This window comes from Sturnira hondurensis, unplaced genomic scaffold (assembly GCF_014824575.4).
Source record: "Sturnira hondurensis isolate 20B ecotype Veracruz unplaced genomic scaffold, ASM1482457v3 Scaffold0020237, whole genome shotgun sequence".
In the NCBI taxonomy this organism is placed as follows: domain Eukaryota; kingdom Metazoa; phylum Chordata; class Mammalia; order Chiroptera; family Phyllostomidae; genus Sturnira; species Sturnira hondurensis.
In genome coordinates, this window is record NW_028092868.1 from 1,027,259 (window position 1) to 1,051,875 (window position 24,617).

The following is a 24,617-nucleotide window of genomic DNA, read 5'->3' on the forward strand; positions in this document are numbered from 1 at the left end:
GGGATGTAAAGTACAGTATAGGGAGTAGAGTAGCCAAAGAACATATATGCATGGCCCATGGATTTAACCAATGGTGTGGGGATTGCCTGAGGGAGTGGGGGGAGGGCTGGATGAAAGGAGACAGGAGGGGAAATTTTGGACAACTGTAATAGCATAAGCAATAAAATATAATGTAAGAAGAGAAAGAAAATAATGTGAGGTAGGATTTGAGGGCTTATATGTGTCCTGTGGCTTTAGCACCATTTGTTGGAAATAATTTCCTACTCCTATTAAATTGCTTTGGTGCCTTTGTAAAAAAATCTATTGACTATATAATAATGGATCTATTTCTGGACTTTTCATTCTGCTTCATTGTTCTCTTTGTCTATCTCAATGCAATTCTACATTATCATGATTACTATATCTTTATAATAGCAAGCTTTGAAGTAAGGAAGTACAATTACACCAACTTAGTTCTTATTCAAGGATATTTTGGTTGTTCTAAGTTCTTTGTATTTACACATAAATTTTTGAATCATTAATTTACTTCTACCAAAAAGAAGCTGCTGTGGTTTTTATCAGGATTGAGTTGAATTTATAGCTCAGTTTAGGGACATTAACATCTTAACAGTATGGAGCTTTCTGATCCATGAACATGGTAGATTTCTCTGTATATTTAGGTCTTTGGTTTCTCTCCTCAGTGTTATATAGTTTTCAATGTAGAGGGCTTTTTGCATCTTTTGTTAAATTTATCCCAAGCATTCATGCTTTTGACACTATTGTATTAAGTGGAATTTAAAATTTTATTTATTTTTTTAAAGACTTTATTTATTTATTTATATTTAGAGGGGAAGGAGAGAGGGAGAGAAACATCAATGTATGGTTGCTTTTCATGCATCCCCTGCTGGTAGTTGGCCTGCAAGGAACCGGCCTGCAACCCAGGCATCTGCCCTGACTGGGAATCGAACCGTGATCCTCTGGTTCACAGGCCCGTGCTCAATCCACTGAGCTACACCAGCCAGGGCTCAAAAGAATACATGCACCCCTATTATAGGAGACTGTTCTGCGTGGCATGGGCCAAGCTCCCACTCGGAGATGCACAGGACCCACACCTACAGATAGGTTCTCCCATGGCGAATCAGGCCTGCATTGTGCCTAGGCCACCTTGAGACTTGCTTTTGCTAAAACTCCCTCACCCTGAATTGAGGTAGAAAGTGCTTACTGTAACTTCCTAAAGTCTGTGCCTAAACCTCCCCAATATGGAGTGTAACCGGTTCAACCACTTTTTTTTGCCTTTTTTTATATATTTTATTGATTATACCATTACAGTTGTTCTATTCCCCCCTTCATTCCCCTCCACCCACACACTCCCTCCCCGACCATTCTCCCCCCCCTTAGTTTATAACCACGTGTCTCATGTTCTTTAGATTCTATATTTCCCCCACTATTCTCGCCCTCCCCCCTATCTATTTTCTACCTACCATCTATGCTATTTTCTGTGCCTTCTCCCCCCTTCTCCCCCTCCCACCCCCGTTTCTAACCCTCCATGTGTTCTTCATTTCTATGGTTCCACTCCTGATCTAGCTGTCCTCTTGGTTTGCTTTTGTTTTAGGTGTGGTTGTTAATAACTGTGTGTTTGCTGTCCTTTCACTGTTCATATTTTTCATCTTCTTTTTCTTATATAAGTCCCTTTAGCATTTCATATAATAAGGGCTTGGTGATGATGAACTCCTTGAACTTGACCTTATCTGAGAAGCACTTTATCTGTCCTTCCATTCTAAATGAAAGTTTTGCTGGATAAAGCAATCTTGGCTGTAGGTCTTTGGATTTCATGACTTGGAATACTTCTTTCCAGCCCCTTCTTGCCTGTAAGGTCTCTTTTGAGAAATCCGCTGACAGTCTGATGGGTACTCCTTTGTAGGTGACTGTCCCCTTATCCCTTGATGCTTCTAGGATTCTCTCCTTCATTTTGGTCTTGGCTAATGTAATTATGATGTGCCCTGGTGTGTTCCTTCTTGGGTCCAACTTCTTTGGGACTCTCTGAGCTTCCTGGATTTCTTGAAAGTCTATTTCCTTTGCCAGACTGGGGAAGTTCTCCTTTATTATTTGTTCAAATACGTTTTCCACTTGTGGCTGTTTCTTTCCCCCTTCTGGTACCCCTATAATCTGGATGTTGGAACGTTTAAAGATGTCCTGGAGGTTCCTAAGCCTCTCCTCAGTTTTTTGAATTCTCATTTCTTCATTCCTTTCTGGTGGAATGAAGAAATGTCATGTTTTGTTCTTCCTTCTGGTCCATTCCATTGATTTGAGTCCCAGTTTCCTTTCCATCACTATTGGTTTCCTGTGCATCTCCCTTCATTTCAATTAGTTTAGCCTTCATATGTTCCTCTAATTTGTGACTATAATCAACCAGTTCTGTGAGCATCCTGATAAATAGTGTCTTGAATTGTGCTTCTGAGAGGCAGGCAATTTCTCGGTCACTGAGAGTTATTGGCTCTGGGACTTTGAGTTCTTCTTGCGCCATCTTTCAGGCTATTTGTGCCTGTTCCATAGCAGGATTGGAGCCCTAAGGTGTTCACTAGCGCAGGGCAACTAAGTCGCTGGGTTGTGATGCTGTATGTGGGGGCGGGGTCAAAGAGGGACTATGGCGTCCCGCCTGCGCCTGCCGCCGAGGCTCCCACCAGTGCCGCAGCTGCTGCCGTCACCGGGCCCACTCGTTTCGTCCCACTGTATTCGAGTGTGCCATCGCCATCAGCCCTTGCCCCCTGGGGCCTGCATGGTCCGTCTCACTGTGCGCCAATGTGCGACCGAGGTCAGTCTGCACCACACCCCGACTGATTCCGAGCTACCTGCGCACCTAGGTCGGGGGACCTGTCCTGCCTGACCCTGCTCCCTGCTGGCTCCGCCCCTCTTACCGTCCCCGTTGAACGGTTAGATGTAGTCGGACTTCCGTATAATTCAATTTTCTGTCCTTTGGTTGTGTCTTTGTTTCTCCAAACCTTTGTTATATTCAAACTTGGTTGTGGGAGAAGGCACAGTGTTTCCACCTATGCCTCCATCTTGGCAGAAGTCCGGTTCAGCCACTTTTGCCTTTTCATTTGCAAATATCCTTCTGTGATGTGATTAGTGGCATTGGCTCCTTTGTTTTCTGTAAAAGGTAACCACCTAAAGCAAACCTGTGCACAGTAAATGAGAACCATCATGTAATGTGCTGAGAAAAGCAATATAGGCTTGTCAAGGCAAGGGCTGAGGCTTTTTCTCCTCTTGAGAGAGAAGCCATGCCACCCCTTTCCCTCCACAGGACTCAATAGTCCATGTATATTTCTCCTATCTCATCCACAATGTGGTGGACCCCACGAGCTGGGGTCTGAATCATTCTTTGTTTATAGCAGCATTATGTACAATAGCCAAGATCTGGAAACAGCTCTCGAGCATATCAGTAGATGAGTGGATAAAAAAGCTGTGGTACATTTACACAATGGAAGCCTATACAGCTATTTAAAAAAAAAAAAAGGAGGAAACTCTTACCTTTTGTGACAGTATGGATGGACTTGGAGATTATTATGCTAAGTGAAATAAGGTCAGGCAGAGAAAGAAAAATACCGTATGATCTCACTTATATGTGGAATCTAATGAACAAAATAAACTGACAAAAAAGAAACAGAGACATGGACACATGAATCAGACTGACAGCTGTTAGAGGGGAGTGGGGGCCTGGATGAAAGGAGAGAATGAGATTAGCCAAAGAACATATATGCATAACCCATAGACACAGACAACAGTGTGGCGATGGCCAGAGGGAAGGGGGCTGGAGATTGGGTGAAGGTGGGGAAAGGAGGAAAAATGTAGACACCTGTAATAGTGTCAATAATAAAAATAAAGTTAAAAAACATGTAGGATAGAAAAGGTGTTTCATATCACATACTTGTGATATGAATCACATCTTACATTGCATACCATTATTAATAGAGTTCAATTCCTTTCAATTTATTACATGTGAATCAACATTGCTCCTCATAATCTTCCATTACCAAATCTAGAATAACAACTTTGGTTATCAAAGTAGATATACAGCACAGCCCCTGCAAAGTACTATTTTTAGAAAAGGAGGGCATTTTTATGAAGATATAAGGTATCCCCCTGAAGTCTTGGTGCAGTTTTAAGCTTTGGCACTTGTAGAAGTATAAGTGCTACAGACCCACAAAACATCACCTGAAAATTTACATTTCTCTAAAACTGATTCAGTCCTGCAAATGCCAAATATTAGGCTTTTAAAACAAAAGAAATTTAATACCCTATAATTATGGTAAATAATAAACAAATAGGACCCAAGAGGTAAAAGAGTAAGAATTAGAAAGGACCCATCTGAATGCATTATTTCCCCTGTGTGCTTGAAAATTTATATTCATCTATCTACCTTCCTTTGCATCAAGCAAGACTAACATATTACATTCACTCTCACTCAGTCCTTGTTAGACTCGGAGCTCAAGGACAAAGGCTGTCAGACTCGTCATTGTTCTTCTCTGTATTGCATGTACCTGGCAAAGTATCTGGTACATGGAATCTTTAAAATAATCTTATGACACACATTATAATAATTAGAATTTATAGAGGTGTCCTGTGTACCAGGCACTGAGCTAATCACATCTTACATTGCTTCATTTAATCTTCACCATGACCCTATGGGCAAATATTGTTAAACTATAGTATAGGTAATGATCATAACCCATGTTTATTGATCACTTGCTCAATGATTCCTCCAAGAACTTTACATACGTCAATTTATTTGATCTTCTCAACAAACTTATAAGGTAGGCATTATCATTACCTTCATTCTAAAAAGGAGAAAACTGAAGCACAGAGAGGTTAAGTAACTCACCTAAGGGCACCTAGTTGGTAGGAAAGGCAAATCCATACCTAAAATATATGTCTGTTTCTATTGGAAGAAATGTCTATCCCCCACCCACGCTCCCCTACCCCTGGCACCCCCAAGGATGAAGGAGACTAGTAGGCAACTTACCACCAAGGCCTTGAAGAATGGTGTCACATCAGTAGTTCAGCAATGAACTTTGTTGCTGACATATGGGACACGTGGCAACAGCAGTAACTAGATCAGCCTTGGTTAGTGGGAGCTCATTTGTAGCCTCTCTCCTGCCATTATGGCTCCCTACAACCCCCATGAGTTCACCGGGCTAGCATTAGGGTGGTCCATGACAGAGGCTGGCTGATATCTGCCCCAATCATTTTGTCTACCTGGTTGTTTAGTGCCTCTTCAGTGATGGATGCTCTTTGATGGATATTATTATTTGATAAAGATTTTCTAGGCCCTGGCTGGTGTGGCTCAGTGGATTGAATGCCAGCCTGTGAACTAAAGGGTCACCCATTCAATTCCCAGTCAGGGCGCATGCCTGGGTTGCAGGCTGGGTCCTTAGTGGGGGGCATGGGAGAAGCAACCACACACTGACATTTCTCTCCCTGTCTGTCTTTTTCCCTTCCCATCTTCTCTAAAAATAAATAAAATCTTTAAAGAAAAAAGATTTTCCCACTTTGTTATCTTCTCTAATTGGTCTATTCACATGCTTTTACCCCAGACTTCTTAGTCCCCAAACTTCCAATCTTTCTATTTCAGGCTCCTGACCAACTGTCCAAAACATTCACCACTACCCATAAAACTCTGTTTTCTAATGTTGGGCTAGTTCTCTCTTTCCACGCAGAGTAAGTGACCAAGTACACCTTCTGAAGCACTTTACATTGGGAGGGTTTCCTCACATAGCTATGTCCAAGGCCACTCCCAATTGGCACTGCCATCCACTTTGGACTTGCACCCATACACCAGGGCAGTGCATCTGTGAACCAAGCTTGATCTTATTCCTACTCTGTCATTTGGTTGTGAGGAACACACATACCCCTCCACCGTATAGTCACAGATGCAGGCTGAAGGAGAACTATCAGGGCATCAGTGCTACATCAGGTGGAGTACCTGGTCACACACTCATGACCCTGTGATACAGTGGACTTACGTGATATTCTCTGAAATGTTCAGCCAGTCCAGGTCTCTTTGTATCATATCACGACAGAGGGTAGAAGAGTTAGCCTGGCACTGGGAGTTGACTGTAAATATATTCTGTTGTCCTACCAAGAGAACATAAACTGTTTCTGATCCTCCTTTTGACAGGGGTGGAAAAGACAGCATTTGCCAGCTCCGGGCTTGCCTACCACATACCTGAAGCTGTGCAAGTCTGCCCTAGCCAGCGTTCCACATCTGGCATAGCTGCTGCAATTAGAAGTACTGCTTGGTTGGATTTATGATAGTCCACCGTCATCCTCCAGGGTTCACCTGGTTTTTGCAAGACCTGGACTAGTGAATTAAATGGAGATACAATGGGGACCAGCATCCCTGCATTTGTTAGGTTTTTAAAGGCATTGCTCATCTCTGACATTCCTGCCCAGATTAAATGTTTTTTTATTTATTGGTGGATGTGGGGGGAGTAGTGGCAGAAGTTTTTGCTTGGTCTTCCTCATCACAGTAGCTCTTCTCTCACAGGTCAAGACAGCAATGTGAAAGTTATGCTAACTGCCGAGTATGTCCACCCTAATTATAATGTGGGGACTGGAAAAATGACCATTGTAATTGGCCTCTGAAGTGGAAAGCAGTCTGTGGGACTGAGCCCTTAACTTGTGGAATCTGATGCTATCTGTAGATAGGCAGTTCAGAACTGAGGTAAATTACAAGACACCCAGCTGTTGTTGGAGACTGGCTGGTCGGGGGTGAGGTGCCCCATGTTCTCCAACACACACTTTAACTTAATGCAGAACTCTTACCAACTATTTCACCTCCAGAGGCCCTCTCCATAACTTTTTGCCCGTCAGGTTCTCTTGGATTTCATTCTAGCCTTGGTGCTCATTATGATCATTGTACCACCTGGCTTCTGAGAGCTGAGGATACTACTGGCCTCTATTATTTTGGGGACTTATTGTTTCCATTGCTAATAGTAAATCCAGTTCTGGGACATCTATACCACCAACCCTACCCTTCAGAGGAGGCTTACCACTGATAGCTCAGAGATGCTGTCTCTCACCAGCATATTCTTTATTGTTTGAACTTCCTACAGAACAAAGTCACCTTGAGGGTTTTCAAGGCTCATACAGTCTGTACATTCCAGTATGCTCATTTCCTTAAACCTTTGACTCCTTTCTTCCACTTCCCTTGATGGCAATTCTAGCATTTCTACTCTACTTAAGAGGGACTGTTACTCTCTCCGAGCTTCTAAGAGCAGGATGTCAACACCTTCTCCTGGGGTTCTTGCCAGGGTGTTAAAACCTGTATGCCAAGAATTCTTCCACATTGGTGTAGCCATGCAGAAACTTTATTTCTCTAGTATTACTTTTTCTCCTTTCTTCCCTTTTGAATGAGTGCCTCACTCAGCACCCCGACCCACCTGCTTCCTTCTTCCTTGCATGTCCACTCTCTTAATCATTAAGCCCTCAGAACAGCGAGCCCCTGGTGGCATCAAATAATCTTAGGAACAAAGCCTCAGGTCTATTGACCAGAGACAGCATTTCAATCAAAGTAAAGATAACGTTTAGGTTCCAGTTGTATTCCAACTCCAGACTCAGAAAAGCAGTGAAACCAGATGAAGCGATGTCATGGCTGATACCAGGACCAGATGCAATGATCAAGTGCCTCACACCCCAGCGCTGACCAATCAGTAGACACGCCAACCCTGACCAAAACACTAACTCCGTTGGTCACCATAATTAATGATTCTCTCCTGCATAAACCATCCCCTAGGAGCCATCAGGAAGCCAGGTCTTGGAGCATTAGCTCACCTGTGACTCCAGATATGGGCCACCTCCTCAACTAATAAACCGTCACTTTCTTTGCTGCAAGCTCTTGTGTGTGTCTTACTGAGCTGTGATGCAGGCTGGCAAACACCTTTAGTTCAGTAACACTGATAAATACTCTCTCATCCAACTTTATGTTTTATCTCCTTCCCATGACCTAGCACTCTTAGATTTAAGTCGCATAGACACTCTCCTTGCTTCTGAGGTGCATGACAGGTCCTGCAGAACCTTCCGAGTATGGTGCCTTTCCTCTTTAGCAGGTCCAACACTTTCCTGTTGTTTTTTTTTTTTACTTTAGTTATTGATCTAGTGGGTAGGAGGGAGGTGTGGACAGACCTTAAGGGATTATGCACATGGTCTTGAAGGGCAGAAGTCTCTTAATCACCTTCAAGCTAGAGGAAATCATTAGTTCTTTTTCCTTTAAGATTCATTTTTAGAGAGAGGAGAAGAGAAGGAAAGAAATACCAATGTGCAGTTGCCTCAGTTGCCTCTCCCACACCCCATACTGGGGACCTGGTCCGCAACCCAGGCATGTGCCCTGATTGGGAATCGAACCGGCTACCCTCTGGTTAGCAGCCCGTGCTCATTCCACTAAGCTACACCAGCCAGGGGGCACTAGTTTTTAAAGAGTGGTCCTCTATAGTGTCAGAGGGTTTGAGGAAATCTGGGAATTTAAAATCTGAATGTATCAATCCAGATGTCCTTCTCTTTCAGGCCCTATTTATTTTTCCAATCTGGTACCTGACCTTGCATAATCAGCTTGACTAGGTTGACAATTAAACATTTTTAAATTCTGATATTCTTAGGATTACATCCTGGACCTGGTCCTCAGCTTTCTCCGCCCTTCTACTGAAGAAGAGTTTCTTAATATGCTGTCAAGGAAACCCACTGGTTTTCCCATTTAGCCTTTAATTAATCATTCTTGGCCTTTCATTGTCTTTTTATTTTATATATTTTAAGATTTTATTATTTATTTTTACAGAGAGGGGCAAGGAGGGAAAAAGAAAGGGAGAGAAACACCCATGTGTGGCTGCCTCTTGTGTGCCCTGCACTGGGGACCTGGCCCACAACCCAGGTTATGTGCCCTTATGGGTATTGAGCCAGTGACCCTTTGGTTCACAGGTCGGTACTCAATCCACTGAGCCACCCCAGCCAGAGCTCATCGTCTCTTTTAAAAGCATTAATCGCCTCCAGCAATAGCTATCTAATACCATTGTCTTCCTCCATCCCCATATTTCTCAAATGCCTGATACATCACATCCTGGTATACTTCCTTCCACTGGTACACATCCCAGTTCATCCTTAGTGAAAGTTTTAACAATTGCAATGCTGTTTTATGCCTGTGCTGCATCAATGGCCAGAGTGGGGTTCTTATTGACAGCCAGGCAGCAGGTGATTTAGCTCCAAAATCCCATCTTACCACCTGCTTTCTACCTGTCCTGGCACCAATCATCACAGGTTGGATTCTCCATGCAGTAAATTCTTGATGAAAACTAGAGTGCAGAAAGTTTCTAAGGGGGCATAGCTGTGAGGGGAATGGAAGGAAGCAAGACTAAGGAAGAAATTGAGCTGCAAATCAGTGCCAACAAAGCCTCAGCAGACCCCTCAGGGAGCTCTGAATCTGTGAGAGCCCTTCTAAATTGCCCCCAAATTCAGGGGAGGAGCCTCACATTCATATGCCTACAGCAACCAGTCATTGAGACAGGCTGCCCTAAGAAGAAGGTGTGACCTTGGACGGGTGGCTCTCTGTAGCAAAGATTAACGTGAGTCCTCAGTTCTGAATAGATCTGGACAGTGCAGAACAGGGTCCATGACAATCAAAGGAACAGGCTCCGCTGAACTAGTGGGAATGGAAATGGGAATAGCCCTCAGGAAGAGGAAGTGCTTGGGCAAGAATAAGCCTCTTGCTATATAGTATGATTGTTTTTTCATCTATTAGTTAATAGGATTTGATTCTACTTACAAAGTTTGATCTCACTATAGCAAAATTTAAATATTTTGTTAATGACTTTCATTTTGTTAATAAAATGTTTGCACAAAATAAGTATTTTCCTGCATTTAGAACCAAAAATTCCAGACAGCTTAATCCTTTGATTATACTTATGCTTTAATAGGACAACATTTGAAAATACACAGATATCCAGGAAAGCAGTGCGAGGTATTGAGAGCACAACTGTGCTGTGAATTGGGCCGAAGTTTGTCATCATAACAGCAAGCGTCTGGCTGAACAAACTATGTCCAGTCGCTCTGCAAACACACCCAGTGGTAATGTTAGAGCTGCGCACTTTCCACTGTAAGAATGTCAAATACCCACTCTGTAAATTCATTGTGTGTTTCATCTGGTGTTTTTTTTTTTAATTAAAAACAGGGTATAGCTATAATTCAAAATCAGAGTCAGGTTCCTGAAGACTCAGGTATGAAATACTGCCTGTCAATTTGCTTCTCAAACTGATTTCTCTAAAAAGAAAAACAGTATAATTTAGTCTTTAAAGCAATATAAAATTTATAGACCTTTGGAATCTAGTTAATTTCACAGTGATGGTGGCTGGATACAATATAAGGAAACGCAAGTATAAGGAAAATAGTACAGATAAAGGAGGCTTTAATGATCCGTGAGAAAAAAAGGGGATAAAACTTAGACTGCTTTCACAGACAGACAATAGAAGTAAATAAATCAGATGTTTTAAAATAAAACTTTCTGTCCCCAAATCAATCATTTTGCAATGGTACACAAAATACGCCCAATGCATTGCCTGGTGTCAAGGCGGGAACCCTCTCTCTTACATAATAAAATTCTCTTCTAGTCCATTCTGACCCAAGTCCGGGTTGTCTGAGGACGCATGCTTAAAGTCGTAATAAAAAGCATCATTTTTATCCACTGGTTGGTATTCATGTTCCATTCCCATCAGGAAGTCGCTTCCAGATCCTGAGCCAGAGCCAGAGCCAGAATAGTCCTCAGAAAGCGGGAAGACATCATTCAAGTTCGAAGTGCCTGTCATTCTGAAGTCAGACAGAAAAATGAAAAAAACCACCATGAAATTGGAGATATAAAAAAGAGACTTGAATACATGTTTTAAGGTAAGAAAATAAGTGCAGTCATCCAGCTAATCAAATTAAAATTTAAAATTTTCCAGTTACTCAATGCTTTGAGACAAAAAAATAAGTCAGACCTTCTCACGGTTGCCTATGCATATTTATGCAACCCATTGCATTGATCAATTACACATCTACCCACTGCAAATTCATATACACAATGCTAATTTTCTTATCACTAGCATAGCAATCCTATATTTGGAATTTACTTAAGGGACCCACTTAAAAAAAAGACTCCTTTTTCCATTTTCTCCCAATAAAGAAAGAACAAACAAGTCAATCTAGATTGATGTCATTCTTTTCTATTTTAAAATTTCCACAAAACTTCTAATAATTCGCAGTGCTTCAACAAAGCCCACTGTAAGAAATTCATTGGGACAAGTTAAGCATTATATTTGCCAGTATATTCACATTCAATTTCCTCTCAAAAAATACGTGCATTCATTCAGCTGGGTTTTGTGGGGTGGTTAGAAATTCACTCGGATCAGAAGTTTGGAGTAATGGTGCCACCCCTCAGTGGCAACAGAAGGCAACAAAGTTCAGAGACAAATGTCGAATGTCAGAGCCTGTGGACCTTTTTCTCCATGAAAATAGTAAACCACAGGCCATGCAACAGATTAGCATTTGATTCATGCATGCATTCAGTAAATATTTTCTGACTATCTGATCTCTGTTCTGAGTACCTAGAATAGAATGGAGACCAACAGATGAGATCCCTATGCAAGAAGTTTATAACTCAGCGGGGAAGACAGACAATTAAAGGTGAATAAATCAGAAAAACATTAGGTTGTGCTAAATGCTTTGCAGGAAAATGAAGTATAGTAATGCAATAGAGGGTGAGCAGGGGGCTAGTTTAGACCGTGGGGTCAGGGAAAAGGGGTCAGAGCTGGAAACACAGCTTCAGCGGTTATTCACACAACACACACACAACATGAAGAGCCATGGAACGGGATGAGGTCACCAAAGAAAGCATGCAGACAGAGAGCAGGCCCAGGACAGGGCCAGGGCCACCCCAACAGATTAAATATTGAGCAGAGGAGAAAAGAACGGCCAAGGACATAGAAGGAAAACCAAGATAAGGTGGGGCCACACAAGCTCAGAGAAGAAAGCATTTCAAAGGACAGGTGATCCACTTGTTTTTGAAGGCATTTAAGAAGTAAAGTAAGTTAAACAGAGACCTAACCAGTGGCACTGTCAGGAATCACTGTGATCTTAACAAGTCCACTGGGTGGAAGGTAGGAAGTCCAAGCAGGAGGGGTTAAGGAGAGGGCGGGGAGACAGCAAGCACAGGCTACTCTCAGAAAGAGTTACTGGGAAGAGGAGCGGAGAACAGGGCAAGAGTGAGAGAGGATGCAGAGTCAAGGAAGGGATTTTATCTGAATGTAGGAGATACGAGCGAAGCCTGCACACTGATGGAAGGCAGATGCCAGGTTCAGAGGGGTAATTGCAGAACTGAGGTCCTGGAGCAGATGTGTGGGGACCAGCACAGCAGGAGTGGCCTCAGAAACTGCCACAGTCAGAGTCCAACCAGGGACCTAGAGTGAAAATATAGGGGCGGGACTGCAGAGCTTCGTTTCTGGGGTGGCCATGACAGGCTCTTCTCCAGCGAGCACAGTGATGAGGAGGGCCCCCAGGCTCTCCAGGCCCGGATGGACTCACCAGGTTTGGGCAAGATGACTCACCTGGCTTTGAGGAGAGTAATTTTCTAGGTTTAAATCTAAGGGTTAAAACTTTTATGATAGTCCTTTTAATAATTCATATTTGCTGTGTGTTATGTAATTTTGATATTCATTGAAATAACGATTCTAATGCAATTCACTTTGTGTTACTTATGAGCTCCTACTGAACTTTTCTTGCAAATGTAAAGCAGGTTTTATTTCATCAAGAAGAGAGGTTTGGTTTCCTTTTTGTAGGTCATAGCCATTTATTCTTTCTTTCCCTAATCCTCTTTTTAAAAAAAATCACCTCAGCCTAATTCCAGAACATTTTTATCACCCCCCTCCAAGAATTCAATACCTATTAGCAATTTTTGAATTGCTCTTTATCCCCACTCCCCCGCCCCCGCCCCCGCCCGGCAACCACTAATCTATTTTCTGCCTCTATGGATTTTTCTATTCTGGACATTTCCTATAAACGGAATCACGTATGCGTCTTTTTGTGTCTGGTTTCTTTCACTTTGCATAATGTTTTCAGGATTCACCCAGATGGTACAGTAGCAGGTACCAGTACTTCATCCCTTCTTGATATTAAATAATATTACACCTTAGGGATATACCGCGTTCTGTGTGTCCATTAGATTGATGGACTTTTATTAGATTTTTATTAGATTGGACTTTTATTAGTATTTACTGTGCTCAATTTACACAAATAAGATAGTGTTCAATCATTTTCAATACCTACTGATGAAAAATATTTTCACGAATCTTTCCCCCAATTCTGTCTCTGCCACGCTAAAGAGACTTTGCAGAAGAACACCCGAAAGGTGCATTCCCACACGCCTCACCCGCCAGCTCAGTTCCAACGAGTGCTGTGCAGTGGAAACCAAACCCGCCAAGCAAGAGCCTGAAGACACCCTCTAGACACCCCTCCCACCTCCATGCCCAGGCCCCAGCAGAGACTGTGAAAGCAAAAGAGAGGCAGTCCACTTACGAAAAAGGGTCAGTCCTCGGAGGGGGGATTCTGTTGGATTCACCCAGAGGTAAGTCGAACACTGGGCCCGTTTCATCGATGCAGTTTGCAGAAGTACTGTCAGGAGTGCAGCGGACCCACTGGTACCTGGCTCTCCGCAAAGGTGAACCTGCCCAAACAAGCAGCGCGTGCGGTTAATAAGCATCTCTTACAGCTTCTAGTCCCTCCGTCCCTAAGAAATGTTTAATGAAACAGATTCTAAACTTGGTAGAAGGTAAGGTGTGGACAGGTTATGACCACTAATACATCAGGAGCACCCAGTGTACCCACCTTTTATGTACAGAGTGTGTCCTTCTCACAACACCTTACAAAGCAGCCCAGAGCTGAAGGTTGGAAGAGGCTTTGGCCATCAGCACCAGCTCTGCCACTGATGACCTGGGAAACTCTCATTTCCCTGAGCCCTCCCCGTAAAGCAAAGAGGCCAATAGTGTCTCTTTTTCATCAGCTGGTCACAAAAATTAAATGAGAAATGCGGGTAAAGACCTTAACATAGTGCCAGGCACACAGTAAACACTTGATAATACTATTATTATGTTCATACCATTATCTCCATTTACACAAAGGAGAACTGAGGCTGCACAGGTGCTAAGTACAGGGCCTGGGATTCAAACCTGTATCTGACCCCCAACCATGTCTGTTCTCATAGAGACGAGTCCCGTCATGTTCAAAAAGGCTAAGGAATACAGTGAATGTACCCAACATACTACAGAGACCCAGTTCTTTAGGGCAACATAGTGTAGACATGAAAAGTAGACAAAAACTTGGCCTCTTTTTTTCTTTTGCCCTCCTATGTAGTCAGAGATTTCAGAAGAACAAGGCTCCTCTTGGGCGGACAGACCCTCGTCCATCACAGCTTCATGTGAGTCTCATTTCTGTGCAAAAGACCCCAAACTGGTGTTTTGAGATTATATAGGAGATCCCTAATTAATTCATTAAATTCTTCATTCCTCAATTTAACAAGGATAGTGGTAAGAAATACTTCACCCTTCAAAGGTTCATCTCCTCCCCACCCCAAGCACACACTTTATTCATGTAAGTGCAGCTAATAATGGCCTAACGAGAAGGGGCATGTCAAATTTTTTTCTAATTATAGTCAACATAAAATTCTTAAAAAGCAGAAAAGGTGGTTTTAAAGGCCAGCACACTGTTGTCCTGTGCAGATTGAAATGTAAATGATAACAACTAAGGGGAAAAAAAGACAGTGCTGTGGACTATCACTGAAGCATTTTTTTACAATAGCAAAAGCTTGAAAAATTAAATAAATTAAGGAGCAGCTGACAATACCACACAGTCATAAAAAGAATGAGGCGGCTCTCTGGGTACTGCTATGCAATGATCTCTAAGGTATATTATTAAGAAAAAAAATAAGAAACACTATGCATTTTCTATTGCCACTTATGTGTGTGTTTTTAAGAACACATTCACATAAATGTTTACATGCATGGAACACTGCTGAAAAGATGCAGTGCAAATGGATTGCCTTTGTGGAGGGAATTGGTGGCTGGAAAGACACAGGCTTTTCACTGCATCTCCTTGTGAACCTTTTAATTTTTGAGCCTTATGTATGCATTGTCTAGTCGAAAAAATTTTTTTAATTTTATAACAGCTTCATTAAGGTGGAACTGACATTCAATTAGCTGAATATATTTAAAGTGTACAATATAATGTTTTGACATACAAAGTCTGTTCAGAATAATCCAGCCATGTGATATGAAAAATAGAGACATTTATTGAAGAAGATACAAGACACAAGAAACATTGTACATAGGACAATGATGCCTCAGTCCCCTTCAAAGTAGGTACCTTGGGACCTCACACAGCTCTTATCACCATCAGCCGTCCCGTTGTATTTTCCTGAATCTTACTGACAACCTGAAATCTCTTTTCTTTCAAAGGTGATTTTAGTTTTGGGAAAAACCAGAAGTCGCAGAGCACCAAATCTGGGCTGTAGAGGTGCTGAGTCACCTGGGTGATTTGATGCTTCACCAAAAAACCCTACATAAGATGTGGTACATGAGCGGGCGCATTGTTGTGATGGAGCTGCCAGTCCCCAGCTGCCCATAGCTGTGACCTGAATCATCTGCATAGTTTCCACAGAGCAATGTTCAAGCTTAACACAAAATCTGATGCAGATTTGTTGCTCTTCTCACTCCTTTTGAATGTGACAGCCACACAGTACACAGGCTCACTCAACTTGGTGTCTACTGCCCTCACCGACTAGTACAGTGAAGTTGTCATTGTTCACACATTTGAATTCCAGTCCGCTCTCCTCAGCTGCCAGGTTACACTTATGTCACTCAAACCATTCTCCTTATTAACAATGGTGGACTTTCCCTGGACAGACTTCCTCCTTGCACACTCCCATGGAGCCATAACTATAATCAGGGGTATGGACATATCCAGCACACTCTAAGGTAAAACTTTGAAAAATATAGCAAACGAGAGGGAAAATTACCACTAATCTCATTATCCAACTTTCCAGAGTTCATGGATTTAGGAGTTTTGCTTTTCTTTCCCCTCAGCGTCTGTGTTTCTAGGAGAGTGTACGTGAGTTGTGTTACATTCTCTTCTGACAGCAGGTATCAGAGGTTGAAAAGTGGAGCCTCTTCTGAGGTCAAGTTAATATCACATCTCAATGGAATGGCCACAGACTTGTTTTTAAGAGACTGCAGAACCGCCTAACTTCTTCAAAACGTCCTCTTTACTTATTATGTCCTTTTCCTCCTGACTGTCTATTATCTCTACCCTCAATTTTTGTCTAGCTAGTATTTCTGACTAATTTCACAAATACAAGTTATTATATAATTAAGATATACATGTATCTATAGAAAAATGTATCCATTGATAAAATATAAAAGATATATGAAACTCTTCACCCTAGTATTGTTCAAAACAGGGAAATAACCAAGTAATCAAAAGAAAATACTCAAATAGATTATGGAGCACTTATATGAGAGCTTGTTAACCAAATGGTAAAAAAGTAGTTGGTTATGGAAAAAGACTATATAACATCATAGGAAGATCTATATTTTAAAATGAGTGGAAAAAAACAGAATACCACTCTGCATGCATAATAGTTCATGTAACTACATAAACAGATATGAAAGGAAATGGGAGAAAATACACAAAAATAACTAGTGGTAGAGTGGGTTTTTTTCTCATTTATTTTCTAAGTTGCTATAATAAGCAATATTTCTTTAAAAATATAAACAGAAGCAAGACTCTAATGTAGAAAAAAGGTAAATATTCTTCACTGTCCTTCCTTCCTTCCTTCCTTCCTTCCTTTGAAATCACTGTCCTATCACAGTCTTCCTCACGGGTCCTGAAAATGATGTCTGGTCCAGAGCAGCCGGTCACTGAGAATGGGTCAGCTCCGTCTACACCTGGAGGTGGGGTAAGGTAGCAAGATGGCATCACAATGTCTGCCCCTTCCCAGCTGTGTGACCTTGACCAACCTACTTAACCTCCCTGTACCTCTGTTGCCTCATCCATAAAATGGGGGCAATAATAGACCTAATGACGAGCTACAAATACCACGTCTTAGGATAGCACCATGGGCAGAACTCTTTAAGAGCTAGTTTCTCTGGTTAGAACAAAGACCTATCTCTGATAGAGAACAGCTTGTAGAGAGACCAGAATTTAAATTATTATTCTACCATTTCAGGCCTCTCTCTGACTCTCAATTTTTCATCTTTCAAGTGTGAAAAATAGTATCCCAAAGGGTTCTTACTTAAACAAGATAAACATTGGTGAAACATCTAGCACTAGCTTTTGCATATGGTAGGTATTTACTACATTTTAGCTCTTTCTTTCTCCTTTGATTCTTTCCCGGAGCAGCTTAAATTTGGAACCTAATTACTTACTACTTAGAAGCCTAATCTTGTAGGTGACAGAGCAGCAACATTGCCTCCAGCAGAGGGCGCTATATTCACACCCCATAGTGTCTAGACCAGCTGTTCTTCACCCGTGTGGGGCAAGAACTTCAAAACATGCAGTACCTATTTAATCAGGGGTACTGACCGCTTTTCCCTTAGATTATTTAATTTAAAAAAAGTGACAACAGACAACACAACAACAGCCATCTGGTGTAATAAATCAAAATTATACCTATTTTTTTGTAGATGGACAAAAAATGCCACAGAATTTTAGCAATTAAATTTGTGTGTGCCATGAGACGAAAAAGGCTGAAAGTCACTGGTCTAGACCAGTGCTGTCCAAAAGAAACAGCAGACGAAACCACATGTGAAATTTTCAATATTACAGCAGCCATATTTCAAAAAGTAAAAAGAAACAAGTGAAACTCATTTTAATGCATTTTATTTAAACCAACATATTCAAATATTGTTATTTAATATAATCGATGTAAAAGTAATTAGTGGGTTTTTGACATTCTTTTTTTCATGCTAAGACCAGATCTGGTGTAATATTTTGCACTGAAAGCATGTCTCAGTTTGGACTGGCCACATTATACACATTGGGAGAGCTCAGTAATCACGAGCGGCTGGTGACTGTCATTTCGGACAGAGCAGGTCTAGGCAGCCTTCCCCATGTGTGGCAGACGCGCTGGGTGCCAAGCCAAAGAACTATTCACAGAGACAGAAAGTACAACGGAAAGGAAATCTCATAGTTTATGAGGAAGAACCAGGTGATTGGCCACATCTTTTCTCTGGTATAACAAATAAAACTTTGATAAATTAATTTTTAAAAATCTAAAATACAAAATTTCCCCAGAGTTCAGAATCTCAGCTTTTAAAATTTATAAAGGGGGTTCTTTTGGGGGGGTGACAAAATGTTCTGAAGTCAACTATGGGGATGGTCGCATGTACCAGTGAATCCACTGAAAACCACTGAATGGAGGCTTTCTCTTTAAATGGCTGGATTGTATGGTATGGGAACTCTATCTCAATAAACCTGTTTAAAGATTTATAAATAAATTAAAGGTAGAAGTGACCCCCCACACACACTCTAAAAGTTTATCTGACTTGGGACCGATGCTTGGAAATCTACTTTGAAATAAAGAACTTGGTCATAGACGCACAGCTTCGTACCTAACTCTCCAAGGGTGTTGGCAGGACGGGAAATATCCACAGCTCCAGCCTCTGATGCTGCAGGATTTTCTCGACTCTATCTTGCTTAAGAGAAGTATTTTACGATTGCCATACTGTAAAAACTAAAAGGGAGCGTGCTCCTGAACCAAAAAATTATCTTCCTAAGAGGCCTCACTTACTGGATCTGCTGGTTCATTTTGCTGTGGACTCTGGGGCGAAGAGGGGTTTTTCCTTGGAATCCTTTTCTCTCATTGCCCACTGCCCCTCTTCTCCCTCTCTGTCACTAGCCCTGCTTTACCAAAATATTTTCTATAAATAAACATTACCAGAGCAAATAACTTACCCTGCTAAGCTTTCTGTATCTTTTCATATTGCAGTGCCAATTTTCCCCCAACATCATCAAGATTTACTGATTTCCTGTTCTGATGGGGACTTGCCGCAGGTGTGGTAGAGCGGCCTAAGCAGCAACTGCCATGGGAGCGGGGGAGGAGGGACCCCTCGGATTGGCCGGTTGTTGGTCCGCACTCACACAGACTCACCATCTCAGCCGAAGCTGCTTCCCGCTGACCAGTCAGCGCTACCACGCGAAGAGGGGTCCCCACCCCCAGTGGTTTTCAAGCTATACAACGTATCACGTTTACTTTCAATTTCTAGTCAAAGCAAGGTTTTTTGTTTCAAATAAAGGGAACCTCTAATTCACTAAGAAGATGGCCAAATTGCAGTAGAAAGTTGACTGACCTTGAAATTAGATGAGTTCTGCCATTAATTAGTTGTAATGGGCCTTGGGCAAGTTTCAGAAATTATTTGCAAACGCTCGATGTGAAGAGCAAATGAGACGATGAGTGTATGATCCAGTTTTCTGCTCTCTGCATCCGTGTGGATTCCTCCTCACAGAGAACGTGGCGACCATTTACCAAGGAATGGATGTGAAAGCCCGCTGCGACCAGACCAAACGGCAGCACCCGGGGCGGGATCGCCATCGTTACTGCGATCTGGGAGACAGTGCGGGGTGGACACGTGCTCCCGCCCTGACCCCCTGCACCACGCCTGCTCGTGGATTTTATAGCTTCTCCCTTTTGGGGCATCTTAAGAAAAGAGGCAACGAAAGAGTTTAGGATTCACAGGCCTTGTCGGTAATCAGTCCCCTGGAGCTCTCACCTTAAACGGATCCGCCACCCGCGCTCTCCAGGGTCTCCCGCGCATTGCCAAGCTTCCATGGCTTTGGCTTGGCAGGAAGTTTCATACCATGTCTTTACTTGGCTTTGATTTACAGTAACAGCTATGGGCTGGGTTGTGTCCCCCGATTGGTATGTTGAAGTCCTAACTCCCAGTATCTCAGAATGGAACTGTATTTGGAGACAGGGCCTTAAGAGAGGTGATTAAAGTAAAATGAGGTCATATGGATGAGCCCTGCTCCCACGTGGTTGGTGTACTTATGAGAAGAGTGGCCGGACACAGACATAGACAGAGAAAGGACCAAGTAAAGATACAGAGAGATAAGATAGCCAGCTATCCGCCAAGGAGAGAGGTTTCGGAATGAAATTAACTTAATCTTGGACTCTTAGCCTCCAGAAATAGGAGGAAACAAATTTCTTTTGCATACGTCATTAGTCTGTGGTACTTTGTTATGGCAGCCCTAACAAACTAACATGGTAACCTAAGATGTTTTTAATTTCTTCAGTAAAAGCAAGCCAAAAGCCTAGTCAGTTTGATCAGTTCAGTTAAACTAACGGGTTAAGTAAAAATCTTTCAAGGTGGAGAAAGAATGCTATTGAGTCGTAGCTGGCACCTTGCGGCGGTACAGTGGCACAGTGCTGCGACCCTTGGCATCGCAGCCTGGAGTGGCTGTCACCCACTCACACTGTGTGGGTGGGTATCTAGTTCCCCTCTTACTCGGAAGTGGACACAAACTTAATTCCAACACCAAGTGCACTTCTTTGGAAACACCCTAGTTTTTTACTCCGCTCATGTTCTCTTTTTCGGTTTCTTTTCCAACCAATAGCTAAACCTACCAGGTGAGGACATAAATGCTAGTACATTATACAATTTCATAAGGGTTTCTTTCTCTTTTAACTTTGTTTTGAAGAACACCTGCTACACAGGAATAGTTGTTTTAATTCTGGATTTACCCGTTGAATCTCAGTGGGAAATGTGCCATTTCTGGGAAACCTGGACGATGGAAAGATTCACACAGCTCTGGGAAGGCAGACCCAGCACCACCGGCTGCTCTAGTCTGTGCGGCAACACACACCTCTCTGCTCCCGACCTTGTGAGAACATGGGGTCACTTCACCAAGCTGAAGACATTCCCTAAAAGATCCAAGTGAAGCCTGTTCCCTACAGTTAAAAATGTTTCATACTTTAAAAAATAAATAGATTAGTGGAAAAGTTTCAGCCACATTACTTGCTGTTTGTTCTTCAATAATTGCATGACAAGAAAAAAATGATTTTATTATAAAGTGCCAATACATAATTAATGTATCTGAGATCATCTATACGATTTCACTTCCGCAGGAAGTAAAAGCCAAACAACTAGAAGTTACTTCAGAGGAAGAAATCTGGGACGTATGTGTCACTGTGACTCAGTATTTCCTTTACGATTTAGGGAAACTTTATGTTTTTCTAATATAAATTCTCCCATCTATTTATCAAGCTGTGACCTCCTGCCTTACTTACACAGGGTCTCTTATTTACCAAAAGAGAAGACATTGTATATTCCTTAGAAACTGATCATTTTTGTTTTTCTAGTTATTCAAAGTTGTGTGTCTGTCTGACTAAACAACTTTAAATGGCAGAGAAACTTCACAAGAAATTTTCAAATGTGATGTTTCTCTGAGCAACAACAGCACAAATACTAAAATTCTTTGGTCTCTCTTTAAAATATGAGAGGATTTTCATAAACTATGCCTAACTATAACTGAATTTTCACTAAGAACCAAGTTAAAAAAAGAAGAAAAAATACAGTCAAATTTACTCTGATTATAACATTGAAGAAAATAAATAGACTCCGGTTTTTCACTTCCTTTTACACGTACTGTAAGTGAATATTGACTTTAAGTACACTGATACATTACATTTCTAGATGACTTTTTTTTAACTTTACATTTCTAATGACTGGTCTCAGAAAGACTTTACATGCACTATATCCCCTGTGCACGGTTTAACAAGAAAAGAAAACCTAAAGAGGTAACATGGGTATTTCAAAGCAAGTAAAATCCTTTCTGGTGTGAGAGGATCTTTTGATTTTTACCAAGCTTTCCTTTGCCTCTTAATGCCAGGTGCATTAACGAGCGCAACTAAGTATATCAATATATGTGACTAGTTTTTATGATGTATAGTGTCTGCGTCTTTTCTCTAAAGTTTAGGGATCAATTGAAAGATACTCCCTAATTTCTTGTCTTGATTTTGCTGAGGATTGGAATGACTTCAGTAAGAAAACTCTTTTGATTTTTTCCTTAGGTTTATTTATTTATTTATTTATCGTGTAACAGTGATAGTATGCATTCTCAGTAACACAGGAAGGTCCGGATAGAAACAGTAACTTAAAGTTCTTGTTGTACTTAAAAAAATAATCTTGTGGTCCTTTCAATATTTGAAGTGCTAGGGAATGACATCTATAGTTTCATCTTTTTAGCTCAAAGAAATACAAATATGACACTTTGAATATGTACACATTTTAGATAATGTTATTATTAATGTCTGCCTTGACATAATTTAAGTTGTAGCTATGTCATGGGAAATATTTTAAAGGTAATCTACATTCACAATACCTATACTATGCTTTTTATTTTTTTAAGATAACAAATCAGTTTATTTTAAATCAAACATAAGATTAGCAATACTTATGTCATTGATTATATAAAACCCTATTTCTCGCCCTGGCTGGTGTAGCTCAGTGGATTGAGCACAGGCCTGTGAAGCAAAGGGTCGCTGGTTCAATTCCCAGTCAGGGGACGTGCCTGGGTTGCAGGCCAGTTCCCCAGTAGGGGACACATGAGAGGCAACCACGATTTGATGTTTCTCTCCCACTCTTTCTCTTTCCCTTTCCCTCTCTCTAAAAATAAATAAATAAAATATATTTTTAAAAAACTATTTATGCATTTTAATCAGTTTTTTTCAAATTATGGGTTTCATCATTAAGGAATTAAATTAAAATATGACAAATGATCACTATGTATTTATAAAAGAATTATGTCTTAACATTTTGAAAAGTATGCTTTGACATATGATTAGTTTATGATATCATATTCAGCTAGCTAAGATTAGAATTAAATTTCTTTTTCTTTTTCTTTTTTAAAAATTTTTATTTAATTGTTGTTCAAGGATGTACTATGCTTTTTAAAGTTTATACACTTCAGATGTATATTTTTCATTTGGCATAAGCTACTATTGTAATTTTTGGGCATTTTGCTCATAAAGAATTTTTTGAAGGAATGATAACTTCTCAAGAATTGTGAATAAACAAACACACTTTTACATTTAAAAACTGAAAAAAAAAGTACTCTGATTAAAACTAGCACTTCCCGGTGTTACAATAATCATGACACCACTGTGATGCCTTAGCACTTGGGATAGATGCAGACACCCCGGGGTAGGCAGATGCTCCAAAGCCTCAGAGGTGGCGTCTCCTCCAAGCGACAGGTTGTTATTCCTCTCTGAGCTTTTAAAAATTTATAAACCACACATTTTCATCCAGAAATTAAGTGGTTGAATTCAATCATTGTAAGACTTTACACGGCTGCATCTGCCTGAGAGTTTAATATTTCCTGGAATCAAACTTAACCAAACTCACGAAGAAGTTCAGTCACCACAATCCTCCTCCTTTGCCTGCTTTCCCAAGTATAACACGTTCTGTACCTTCCAGTGAGTAGAATCATTGGTGTGGCCCCAGCTTTACAAAGAAAATTATAGGAGAACCAGAGTCCAGGGGCTTACCTTGAACTGAGGAGTCCAAAACCAGGATAAGGGCGAGAGCCAGGGCCAGCCGACTGCACGGGAGAAGCACACGCATCGTGACCAGCTCACTTTAGCTCCACCGCCTGCACGCCAACCCCACGATTGGGAAATGTAGCAGGGCGTTCTCTGCCCCTTTTAGAAAGGGTTCTAAAACCTCAGACCCTGCCCAGAACACACGTCACAATTTCCTAAACGAATAGAAAGAGATCCACAACAACAAAAAAAAATGCCAGAAAGATTAAAAAAAGTAAAGCAGCAAAATAACTATTCATACCCATTATGAAACTGCATTACTCTCCCCAGGCCTGGCTTTTCAAAAGCTTTGTTGTTTGCCATTTGCCTGTCAGGAAATTTTTTCCCACTGACACAGTAGAATCAGCATTCAGTGCCGTTTGTTTTTTCTTTCTTCAGGTAACAGTCTAAACAGGAAATTGCTAGCATTGGCGTCCAGTGCCCTGTTGATGAGATAAGGGAGCTAGGTGCTGCTTCTTCACCACTGAATCCTCTCCACGTAACATAGTCTCAATTTTCTTTTTCTTCAAGAGTGGCATAACTCCCTGAGCCGAGCTCAAGAAGTGAGTCTTCAAAGCTGAGTTCTAATCTACAAGGAGTGTTGTCAGATTCCAGATCATCAGTTTCTTCTTCTTGGACTCAGTTTCTCCCATTGAAACACAGACTCTCCCTGTAGCTCGAGAATAGAGTATTTCCTGTTACAAAGAACCAGGTAAAACAAAAATAACTGCATTCCTCTGCTCCTTCACACTGAGTACTTATGATTTGATGCCATTTATACTTTCCTCTTTCCTCCCGGTAAAAATTTTCAACTTGAGGTGTGGGTCCTCTGGCCTTGAATAAGCCGAAAATCAGAACTAAGAGGAGGCTGTCTGCAGTGAGCTACCAGATCTCAGAAAACACAATCCACTGCCCCTGTAAATGAGGCACAAGCATTTTCCTGGTCCCTGGGATGGTGTGACTTCAGCAGGACGGAGGAGCAGCAGGGAGAGACAGA

At 41.5% G+C, this 24,617-nt stretch overlaps 1 protein-coding gene across 1 annotated transcript; it reads right to left on the reverse strand.

Annotated features, from left to right (window-relative positions):
• Nucleotides 1-10,229: 10,229 nt before the first annotated feature.
• On the reverse strand, nt 10,230-23,730 carry SRGN (serglycin). The gene is made up of 3 exons (XM_037029218.1): nt 23,588-23,730; nt 13,567-13,714; nt 10,230-10,824 (listed from the first exon to the last, which is right to left on the reverse strand). Exons 1-3 carry the CDS (start codon nt 23,661-23,663, stop codon nt 10,605-10,607), a joined length of 444 nt encoding a protein of 147 aa, XP_036885113.1. The 5' UTR covers nt 23,664-23,730; the 3' UTR covers nt 10,230-10,604.
• Nucleotides 23,731-24,617: the final 887 nt, after the last annotated feature.

What these genes read in the sequence shown, in the direction of transcription:
- SRGN (XM_037029218.1), bottom strand. Translation starts at nt 23,663, where the DNA reads ATGCGTGTGCTTCTCCCGTGCAGTCGGCTGGCCCTGGCTCTCGCCCTT. An exon ending in TTTGGACTCCTCAGTTCAAG is followed by an intron (nt 13,715 to 23,587) that starts GTAAGCCCCTGG and finishes TTGTTTGGGCAG; the next exon opens with GTTCACCTTTGCGGAGAGCC. An exon ending in CCGAGGACTGACCCTTTTTC is followed by an intron (nt 10,825 to 13,566) that starts GTAAGTGGACTG and finishes GTCTGACTTCAG; the next exon opens with AATGACAGGCACTTCGAACT.